General features: G+C 45.0%; 1 protein-coding gene and 1 long non-coding RNA gene across 2 annotated transcripts; one reads left to right on the top strand and one right to left on the bottom strand.

Annotated features, from left to right (window-relative positions):
- Positions 1 to 50: 50 nt before the first annotated feature.
- Cog7 (conserved oligomeric Golgi complex subunit 7) lies at positions 51 to 4,178 on the bottom strand. Its single transcript, XM_076788479.1, has 11 exons — positions 3,807 to 4,178; positions 3,484 to 3,573; positions 2,892 to 3,077; positions 2,686 to 2,817; positions 2,432 to 2,615; positions 2,163 to 2,356; positions 1,512 to 2,003; positions 1,318 to 1,438; positions 1,061 to 1,234; positions 534 to 992; positions 51 to 240 (listed from the first exon to the last, which is right to left on the bottom strand). Exons 1-11 carry the CDS (start codon positions 3,807 to 3,809, stop codon positions 68 to 70), a joined length of 2,208 nt encoding a protein of 735 aa, XP_076644594.1. The 5' UTR covers positions 3,810 to 4,178; the 3' UTR covers positions 51 to 67.
- A 19-nt stretch (positions 4,179 to 4,197) lies between these two features.
- Positions 4,198 to 8,198, top strand: LOC143354431 (uncharacterized). Its single transcript, XR_013082331.1, has 3 exons — positions 4,198 to 4,286; positions 5,302 to 8,029; positions 8,088 to 8,198. It is a non-coding gene; the product is annotated as an uncharacterized LOC143354431 (long non-coding RNA).
- Positions 8,199 to 11,345: the final 3,147 nt, after the last annotated feature.

Genomic DNA, 11,345 nt, shown 5'->3' with positions numbered 1-11,345 from the left:
TACCAAAAGTGGTGTTTGTTACACGTTTGTACAAATCTGGACCTGGTCCTCCATCCTCGCGCATCGCTCAACCGGAGGACGCGATGTTCCTCATTTGTCTCACGGCAGCGACCACTCTGGCATTGCAACCGGAGCTGCCATTCTGCCAATCTTCTGGCGACAGCCTCAGTAATTGAGACATGTGTTGTAAATTCTCTGACAAAGACAGGCCCAGTTCTTCCAACACATTGCCGAGGTAATCTGTAATGCATTTTCAGTGTGAACATTTAGATAAGCCGCGGACCATGTTTATAACCGCATTATGCACTCATCTACCAGAGTTGGGTATTATTCGAACAAATTGTTATTAGAATAATCAATTGAGTATAATTCAGCGACAGTTCTTTAACACGTAATTCTAATTCTCGTCTTTACAATTTGGTATTTCGGTGAGTTATTTTTATTATAGACCCATAAAATCCGCTGTCCAGGTATTACAAATGGGTTTATTCGTTATTCGAAATAACTTTTGCCCAAGTCTATTGTCTACACACCTATGTCGGTGGCGAGTTGTTTGCAAGCGGCAGAGCTCAGCTGACAAAGTCCTAGAGTTTGGTCCAGAAACATCTGACACATTCTTTTCGCGATAATGTCTAACAAAATCCCGGTGAAACCAGTCTCGGTCGAGCCCTGCGCATAGTGTGGATCCGCAGCCTTCAACGCTTGCGTTAGGCTCGGATTTTCTCTAAGCAGAAACGGCTCTAGATGCTGCGGCAATGTCATCAAATACTGTCCAACCTGCGTTATGTATTCCTGAGGCGAGAAACTATAATCAGGCAGGTCTGCGCTCAGCTGAGACAATTTGCTCGCGTCTGTTGACCATGCGGGCGCCTTCTGCACCAACAACAATTGCGTGAAAATTGGAGCAAAGATCACTTCGTACGTTGCCCGATGCAAATCCGAGCAGAGTTTATGTATAGATTTTATGATCGAGTCGAGAATAGTTGTTTCTTCTGAAAGGAGATGGATAATGGTGACGAAAACAATTTCTGTTTTTACAGGTGTATATAGATATATCTACCTCTCTGGAAAGATGCAACCAGATTTTCTAATTCGGTTTGGCTCGACGCGTTCAGAAGAAACTTTTTATACTGATAAAACACGCTGACCGCTGTGCTTTGCGATTGGTTATTAGCTTCGGTGATGTCGATCACCAGAGATTTTTCGAATTGTTGAACGTGCCCCAAGAGATCACCTAAATGCATAAAATTATGGCGTAGCGACGTTTCTTTTTCCAAGCTTCTCGATGAGAAAAGTAAAAAGCAGACTCGATATTACCTATGCTTTGCATTAAAGTGAGACACATCTGGAATAAATTCCAATCCTCGTGTTTTACTTTTTTCCGCTCTAATTGCCACACAACTGCTTGATATTTTTCGAGATATTTATTAAAGTAGCTCTATAACAAATATAGAAAGTTGTGATTGCTTAATATACGACTTTGCTTTACTATATTTCCCGGAGGAACGTACGTTTAAAGACTTCAGCAGGCCAGGATACCCACAACCGTCTGTGAATGATTTGCATCTTTTGTTCGCCTCGTTTGCATATTCCATTATTCGCGAAATACTCAGAGAAAGTGCGTTGATTGTTTCGCTTAAGTCGTCTTGCGCAAATTCCATCGATCTCAATTGATGTTCGAGTTGTGCCGTTTCGTACACGTTGTATCTCACGACATACGGAATGTAAGGCGCGTATATTGCTTGGGCTAAGGACAGCAACTTTTGATTCTGCAACTTTCCTTGCAGAGACGCGTCAATTGCACCGTGTAGATTCACTGCAAAGTGCTTTGTAATATGTTTCAGTTCCAGCAACAGAGATAATTGCATCGCGTGCGAGTGCTGCTTCAAAACTGACTCTATGCATTCTGGAATGCTTGGATCTAAACTTTTCAATAGATCGGCGTATACTTCAATTAGAATGTCGACTGAAGTGTTTGGAAACACTTGATGGCACCATTTCACCTTTATTGGGATGATACCACTTTAATTGCCTACTCCTACATTGCAAAACCTTAAATACTAATCATTTTTTCAATACACAGTTGTGTATTGATAGATTAACATCTTTTTTTTTAATCGTTAATTAAATAAGTAACTTGTGTTTGGATAGAGTAAATGTACCTGATCATGCCAATTGGACAATAGCTTATCGTAATAAGCGTGTAACCAATAAGTAACATTTTCGTCCTGCGCTAGCTCAATGGTTCTACGCCATTCCTGTCCTAAGGACACTTTCAGGCAGTTGTGATAATACTTCAAAAGTTGTGGTAAACGTTCCATTTTATTAAAAATGTCCACATAAACTTTAGCTTGTTCTAAACATATAATAGGGGTCAGAATTAAATGTGTTTCAGGTGTGGAAATTTTGTTCGCAGGCAAATAGAAATTACCCATATTGGCAGCAGTGAATGCTTGAACTAATTTTGGACTAGCCATTGCTTCTAATCGATTTTTTAAACCCTCTAACTGTAACTTTTTATCCTCGTAGTCAACAACATTTACAAGCATCGCCAGAGACTTTTGCATGCTAAACAATTTATTTGCAATAGCTTCCACATCCCCAGATTCGAATACCTGAAATATCAGGAATACGGAATAAGGAATTGTATTATAGATGTTCTACTTGTTTTATTATTCTATATACCTCCTCGACATCGTTCGCTAACACACTCCAATTGTCAGCTTCGTGTAGACCCTGCTTAGCATTTTGCAAATCCGTTTTTATCCTATCTATTCTCTCTAGAATTGCCATTGAGGATGCAGAATCTTTCTCAGCCTATTCAATGAGTTTAATTCGTATAAAGTATATGGTTGACCTATCAATGATTAAAGAATATTCAAGCAGCAGACCTTCTCAATTTCTTGCTTAACAGCTACCATCTTTTCTCTCAATGCCAAAGCTTCCTGTTGCAGGATCTGCGTGTCCCTTAAAACCCTTGGTAAACTCGAAAGAACACTCTGACTGGTTTCCTCTAGGGCACCGTTAACTTGTTGCACGTATAATTGCAACTTCATTACCAGGGATGAAACAAATGCCTATTCCCATGGATATTTTGTAATAATTATTTGGTAAAGCATAATTGTTACGTACGAAATAGAATAAAACATCATAAATAAAATATTTAATACAATAATTTACGATATTCATTTTCCATTGCAAATTGAAATGCAACTGCAATGCCATCGTTTGTTCATGTCAAATAATAATTAACGAAATGCAAAAATCGTATGCTTGTTGCTGGAAACGATACGGTCATTGATATCGTGTTAGAAAATGACGCGATCATTTTCCAAAGAAAGTGCATGGTGTCATTGACCGTGGTGCAATGGAAGCAGCCAGTTTTGCAACCGACTGCATCAGTGCAGTGGAAATTTAAAAATCGTGCCGAGGGGCGAAAGAAGACCGGCGCAATCGAGATTATTGCAACAATGGGCGACTTACATCTTTATTCTCTTGTGCTTCGGCGGTTTTGAACGTTTTATTGATCCAATCTTTGACGTCGAAGGTATCCTCGGAAAACGCGGACACATCCTGAAAGCATCATTTTGAGGTTAGAAACGATTCGCTCCTCTCTCTTACCAATGATTTCTTATCCACGATAAATCCCGTGAAATCGTTCGCAACAACAATTCGATTCGTTCCTCGTCTTCTCTGCCGTCGTGCAATTAATTCGCTCGTTTCGCGTTCGTGCGAAAATTATGACACAAAAAAAAAATAAATAATAAAACCGAAATCGAACGATGACGTTTCAAACGGGTGCTTACCATGTCAATATTCGGTGTGCAAGATTGTCGGACGGTTTTGGAGAAATTCGAATCGAATCTGCGAGGGATTCGCAGTGATTTACCAAGCGTTCGGGTAACGATCGGTTCTCGGAGATCTCGTCTACTCGTTCTTTTTTTGCTACTTTTTCTTTAGCGGCGCATAGCGCAGAAGTGCTTCGCCGTTTGACCACTTTGCTGCACAATTCCGGAGTTGCCTCGCGACTACTCGAGCTGGATACCCGGAAAGGACACACGCTCTTATCGTTCACCGGATTGGGACGGGTCGAAACCGTTCGGGATATCCTCGTACGACTCGCATCGCTAAGTATTCTCTCGTACGTTCCTCTTGACAAGTGTTCGCGGCTCGTAATGACCGGATTGATCGTGTGAACCCCGTGCACAATCTACTACCCGATAACGATCCGCGAGACCCGACCCACCCGGAAAATCATGAAATTTCACGGACACATAGATCACACGGTACGTATCACGCATTATTTCTGCCGCCCAAATTCACGCCGAATCTCGGAGACAATGTTTCGTATACCGGAAGTCGTTCGTAGCGTTTCAGTAAATTACCATCTGTATGAATCCTTCAATTTTCTGAATACGTTAGAAGTGGCAGGAGTTGAATATAAACTCGCTATTATCTTTAATCGTTTTAGTTGCTTCGTAGAAAATACTACAATATTTTTGTTGTTTTATCTAACTGTGATAAATTTTTTCTGAAGCTAAATAATCCAGGAGTTCTGTAACAGTAAGAGTCGTTCAATTTTCTGCAATAAAGATAAATTAATTTTTATTTTTAATCATTTTCATTGGTTGCAGGAAATGCGACAATATTGTCATTGTTTGGTCTAAATTTGATAATATTCTGTTATTTTCTGATTAATACTCAGACAAGTAAATACGAGATACAGAATAAACATGGGTTTCTCTTATCTTTTGAGGAAAATTATTAAACTCAAAGAAGTTCTAATTTAAGCACCAGTGAACAATATTGTACGGCAAGGGGTTAACAGTCTGATAGCTAACTGGTAATTAAACACATTAAACATTTTTCCAACCGCTAAAAAAATTGATAAATCTTTCGCCACTAGTAGATCCAGTTGCAAGGAGTGACTTTCGACTGCAAATTTTCATTCTATCTCGTATAGCCGACGGTACAGAGAATGGCAGGGATCCTCGGGGGTGGTTTCAGCCCCCAGGAGTTATATAGGGCGTTAGAAAGAAATTGTGTGATACATACCCATGCGAGCTTATCATATCCGGAGAGTTTCGTAATTTTCGATACTGCCTGGTGGCAGGATGTGTCCTCCTCCCTCGCCACCGTTCATCCCCCGGGGTAGCATACGGAGGTCGCGCGGTACTTTGGTACGCGTTGGTGCGACGCGTGTGAACCGTCTCGGGGGGTGATTAATCGAAAACAAAGACGAGCGGTAGACGCTTGTAGCGGCAATCGTGATAAAGAGGACTTCTGTATCTCGGGTTCCAGACGAGATCACGAGCGGCGGACGGAGAAGGAACGGTTTTGCGTGGACGGCCCGGCCTGTTTCAGCCCCTCTGTCATCGGCTGTTCTGTCTCGTGACACGAACCACGGCTCTGGATTCCAGCGAACTGCCTACCAGGAGGTAGGCGGCAAATCGAACGGGAAAAGGGAGAGAAAATGGAGAACAGCATGTTATCGGTCGCTTCCGGGCCCTTCGTTGCCTCGCCACGCCCCCGAATCTGCGTTTGCGCGTCGCAATCCGCGCGCAACAGTTGGAACTCGGGAATTTCGTCCCTACGCGAAATCAGCCTGGCTCGCGACACGAAAATAAGGAGGGACCACGGATCCACGGATCCGCGGAACTGTACTTTTGCCCTTTACTCTCAGCGAACTGTTGAACGGCGCCGAGGCAAGCCCAACTATCTCTCCCGGGTGTTTTGCGTGGTACACGCACACCGGCGCGTATTCTGCTCTTCTCGTGGCGTTCCTTTTCCTTTTGAGCCGCCCAACACGGTCTCCCTCGCTGTACGCGCGTCCTATAGATTATACCCGAGGCGCGTAGACCACCGTCGATCCGAGCGCTCGCCCCGTTTATGCTCGCAATTTAAAGCGGAGCCTCTCGTGCAACGGATCATACGAATCGATCCCACGTAAGTGCCTACCTCCGAGCTGTTCTCTCTTGAAAATTCCGCTTCGAAATTCGCGAAATTGGCGGAGGCGTGGCCGGGAACACGCGGTGCTTGCAAGTACGAAATTGACCGGTCCGACAAATTTTATTTAAATTCCGATTGCGAATGTTTTTCGTCGGTTCAGAGAATCTCTTTCGATAGTTCGGCGGCAGGGTGAACGTATCCTGAAATTCTCGAAGGAGTCGGTTTCACGGTTTCGGAGATAGACATTTCTGAACGTTGGCCTAATTTTCAACCCGCTGCACGAGGCTACGCCCCTTGGGGAGGTATTCTAGTCTAGAATTTTTTGTGACGAAACTACGAGACCTTTTGTTATCGGACTTTCGTGTTTGTTTATGTTTCAACGATAGTCTTGAATTTTTAGACAGAGAAATAATGAAAGTCGAGCTTGTTAAGGGGAATTTAAGGGTACGGTTTTGTTCCCGAGGAAAATGCAAAGGAATCGATCCTATCGAGGTTCCAGGCTAGAATATCCTCTTGAGCGCGGTATCAGCGCCGTGATCGCTCGACTGCGATTCTAACGTCTAATTTTTTCCCTCTGTTATCGCAGATTCGAAACCAGAGCCTCGCGGCATCGTGTTCACACGCGCGGAAATTATTCTTTCGCGTAAATTCAGAGCTTATTACGGCCGGCAATCAGTCTCAATCAGCGTGCCGTATTAGAAGCGTATGCGTTTAATGTCGTGCATAAAGCGCCTCGATCGGAAGTCCAATTTTGTAATCCTGCCGTGCATACGAATGCGTGCCGGCGCGTACGGATCGCCCTTCAATTCAATCCGGGCCGAAACGTTTCGAAAATCAACGTTTTCGCTCGGTCGCCGACGACGAGAGACCTTTTGTTCGGTCTCTCGGCCACCCTGTGTATTTTACTCTTATCGGACCTCCGTTATTCCATGATTTCGCCACGTCGGCGGGCACGGTGCTCTCGATTCGTTCGCAAAGTGTGATGAAATGATGGAACCGTTGTTGCTCTTAACATGGAAAAGATCATTGTACCTTGACCCCAGGACGAGTATGCGATCCACGGGCTCGTAGGAAGGGCGCGCAGCGTCCTCGACCTTGAGACTCGAATCAGCCAATCCCAAGCCTTCGCTCGTCGGCAGAGGGGCACGGGATTGGCTAAATGTTCGCCACGGTACCAACGACTTCCGACTGTTTCCGGTTCGGACGGCAAATCGGTTCACCAGAGGGCACAAATCTGGTGAGTTCAGAAAGCAGGTAACGTCATATTTTTCACGTGTGTCTGTTTCTGTTCCTGATTTCTTTTTTCCCGCTCAGCACTGTGTTTACTAGCGCACTGTCAACCAAGCAACCGGGCTCGTTCGAAATGCAAATCGTGCCGAGCGATGCGCGATAACGAGCCCGGAGCCCCATCGATTCGCCTAAACAGCCTCGCCTCGCCTATGCGCGAGAAGTACAGTTTAGATCGAAGCGGGGTTTCGGCTCCGGTTATCGGTGCATCGTTCGACGAGAGCAACGCGATCGAACGGTTTCGCTGTTGGTTGTGTAGCACAGGAGATCGATTTCCTAATTGATAGCGACATCGGTGCACGTCCACCGCGGCCATTCACAGTATCGTTCGGCCCTGTGACACACAATCGATTCTGGAAAAGCGTACGTAGCTCGGCCTCCGGGTGTTGGTGTTTCGTTGTTACCATTGGCTGCGATACATTACATGAGACCAGCCAATATCTTTGTCGATGTTCGAGCCACACTATGCTTCAACGCTCCAAGCTTCTGCGCTCTCTCGCTCCGGCGTGCACCGGAGTACCCTCTGACAATTACTCACAGGATTCAGGGCGAGTACTTGTGCCTAGGGTAAACGACTCCCTAATGCACGAAATTTTCCAGCAATCCCCTCCTCTCACAAAACAATGTCCCAATGCGGAACGCTCTCTGTGTGTGCGTGCGCGCGCGCGCGTGTGTGTATGTTTATTTTGAAAAAGCTGATCGCCGCTCTGTAGAGATCGCGGTTTTGAACGTGTACTCAAGTGCGCGTGTACACGTGCCACGTGAATCGTCTAGTAAGAAATTAAGGATCCATGTGCACAATTTTTTAAACGAATAAATTTTTATTATTTAAACTAGCGTTTAAATAATAGAGACGTATTTGTTTGAACAATTGTTTAAATAATACAAATTTAGTTATTTATGCAGCTCTTCTCGTGCTGTTGTTGACGCGAGCGTTTGTCGATGCCAACAAACTCAGTCCTCCTACTCTACGAACCCGAAATTCGTGGACCACTACACCAAATTATCTGTCTTTCCCTAAAATCCAAATAAAAAATATTTTTTTGCAAATAAGAAATACTAAATAAATTATTTGTGCAATTATTTAAATGATTTTTTAATCAAATAACAAATTTGACCATTATTTCCAAATGAAATGTTAATTCAATTTATAATTCGTTATTTATTATTTAAAATAAAATTTTCTCGACTCTGGTCCAGCGACCTATGCGTTTATGTTTTTCGTGCGGGGTACTCGTACGTTTTAATTACACAAATATTCATGTTTGTTAATACACGCCGATACAAAGTCGAACAATTGATCGTGAATTTATTGTCTCTCTTGCGTTTCACTTCTAACATCAACAGTCGAAGAGAATTCGATCAAAAAAACATAAACGCATCAGTCGCCGGACTCGAACGGCAACGTGTCCGTGTACAAGAAATGCTATTTATTAAAAATTACACGGATTGAGATCCGGATTCGTCTACTGCACGTGTACACGTGTATTTACATACACGTGAAATTGGGATCTCTACCGCTCTGCCGCCTCATAGTTTCTGCATTTTCTTTCTCGACGAACGAAACTCCGTTGCCGATTTTGTTTTGATTCGATCGACCCGCGGCCTGTTCGCGAGAGCCAAAACCCATCCGTCTGGAAGTTCCAGGACCGATAACAATTCTACGGCCGGAGCGATGTAACCCCATTTAATTCCCGCGGCCCGCGCGCAGAGAACTTCCGAAAGACAATCAATGGCTTCGTCTGGCACTTTGCAAAGTAAACGTTGCCGGATGAAATTAATGATCTTCCTTCAATCTCGTTTGATTACAGGCCTCACCCGCGGATCCTCCTCCGGCGCCTGCAACCCTCACACACCCCCGCACGCGTCCATCGACTTTTTCCTGTCCCTCCTTAACCTTCCCGGCGAGATTTTCCACGGGAACGATCGCGATAGGGGATACGAACTAATTCGGTCCGCTTCCCGAGCAACGTGCACCACGAACACGATCGACCTATCCAAGGTAACAGGTCTTTAACCTGAACGTCGTCGTCTCGAGGCCCGAAACCGGCGACGTTGCTAAATGAAAATGGTGTACCGGTTACGGGGTGAATCCTAATTTTGAAAATTTTTTACCGGAATTTAATGAAAGAAATGAAAATTTTATTTACCGGTTTTTACTACACATACTTTGATAAAAGTAAGACTGTGTGGGAAGAAAAATTTTTCCATAGTTATTTCGTTACAACATGACGGCGCCACAGCCCTGCAACAGTAACCTCGTCTCGTGGAGAGTGCTCCGGGACCGGAACGTTAACTCAAACAAAAAACCAAAAATTGTTGAAATCTGCAATTCCAAAAGCTAGAACAGTACGTACGAAAATTTCAATATACCATTGTTTTTTTTTTTTTATAAAAGTGATACACATTTGAGAAAAACTTTTACATTTTCAGGGAAGGAAGTAGGTGAAAAATTGTTGGTAACAAAAGAATGTGCAACATAGAAAAAAGTCCGTACGTACTTTTCGACTATCCAGTTTCACGAAGGTGCAATGAAATCACGAATTTTGTTTAAAAAAAAAAAAGCGGCTTTCCAGGCCACCGTGTAACGCAATCCGGCGTCGATCGCGTGGTTCCCGGTGTCAGTGTGCACTTATGGTGTAGGTTGCGCGCGCGAGGTTGAAATTATTCAGGCACGGCGTACGGAGAGGCGACTGTACCGAGTCCCGTGCTACGCGTTCTGAGAAAATAAACTCTCCCGCGCTTCTTGGTCGGTCGTGCAGCCACTTACTTCCTCCGTGAATTCTCTTCCTCGAAGATCGAGATGATTCGAGTAGCAGAGGCCGCGCGCGCGCTTCCCCCGTGGGGACCGTAAGGGGACGCGAGAGGAGAGAGAAGCGTATCGCCTGCGCGGGATTCGCGTTTGCCGAAGGAAAAAAGAAGAAGAGGTAACACGGCCGGAAAAAAGAGAATGGGGAAAACGCAGAGACGGCGGGAAAAGGTGAAAAAAGAAGTAGACGGGAGGTGAACGGGATATCGAATTTTTTTGCGGCCCCTCCTGCTCCCGCTTCGCGCCTATATTGATTTTTAGAAATTCCTCCTAGCCGAGACGGCCGAACGAACAGAGGAGAGAGACCATAGGAGAAGGAAAGGGCGCAGAAAACGAGACGACCGGAAAAGGAACGCGCGCTTCAAATCGCATCGGATCGCATCATCTTGCCTTGAATCGCGTCCTCCTAGGCCGGTTTAACGCCGTTCCATAAAACCTCCTCCGTCTGGGAACGTAATTAACTTCGAAGAGTCATTGAGCTACGGTATCGCGTCGCCTCCACTTCGAAAAGTTTCCGTCCAGTCGAACGGAACGGTTCCCCTTACGCCTTCCGCCGTGATTCGACCGCACGAATCCTCGCGACGCAATTAATCGACAACCATTCGTTCACCTTTTTCCATAAACACGTCTAACGTTTCACCTTGTTTTGTGGATAACATTACATCCGACCTGTACTGTCTGGAACGCCTTCCACACACCGGATTCAGACAATACATTTCCCTTTGTTACAATGAAACTGCAATGAAACGTCTCTTTATTAAGCATAGGTAACAAAACATGAAACATCAGACCTTGTATCGGCGAGAACGCATCATCGGTAGGAGGGTTAAAAGTAGCAACGTGTGACGTGTACTATGCATTTTATTTGGCTAAAATCCGCAAAGGTTCGCGCGCGGGTATTTACAAAAAACCAGTAATTAGCGTAATCGTTAGAGGGCGCCGTGCACATAGTTCCACAACGTGTCCGCAAAGAATCGGCCTGTGACATTCGTTTCTAACACACAGCGGGAAAATTCCCACCCACGTTAGACATAATGCGAGACGGCCCTGTTCATAGTCGAAAGCAATCGAAGGTAGTCGAAGTCGTCCGAGGACAGTGGAAATAGTGGGACGCGTTTCCCCTCTCTCGCTTCTGTACGCCCTCTGTGCCCCACCACCGACCGCGCATCCCTTCCATCGCGCTCCCTCTCTCACCGCTTCTCTCGCTCTCTCACTCTCTCTCTCTGTTTCTCTCCCGTTCTCGTTGACGGCTCTCTCGGTCGCTTCCTCCTCCCTCTCTGTCTCGCGACCGGCTGGCTGT

Source organism: Halictus rubicundus, chromosome 5, assembly GCF_050948215.1.
Source record: "Halictus rubicundus isolate RS-2024b chromosome 5, iyHalRubi1_principal, whole genome shotgun sequence".
Classification (NCBI taxonomy): Eukaryota; Metazoa; Arthropoda; class Insecta; order Hymenoptera; family Halictidae; genus Halictus; species Halictus rubicundus.
This window is presented reverse-complemented; position numbering and strand designations above follow the sequence as displayed.

Bases quoted from the DNA above. Each gene is read 5' to 3' on its own strand.
- Cog7 (XM_076788479.1), bottom strand. The intron at 2,818-2,891 runs GTCTGCTGCTTG...CTCATTGAATAG, and splicing joins TTAAGCAAGAAATTGAGAAG to GCTGAGAAAGATTCTGCATC. The intron at 2,004-2,162 runs GTACATTTACTC...ATCCCAATAAAG, and splicing joins TGTCCAATTGGCATGATCAG to GTGAAATGGTGCCATCAAGT.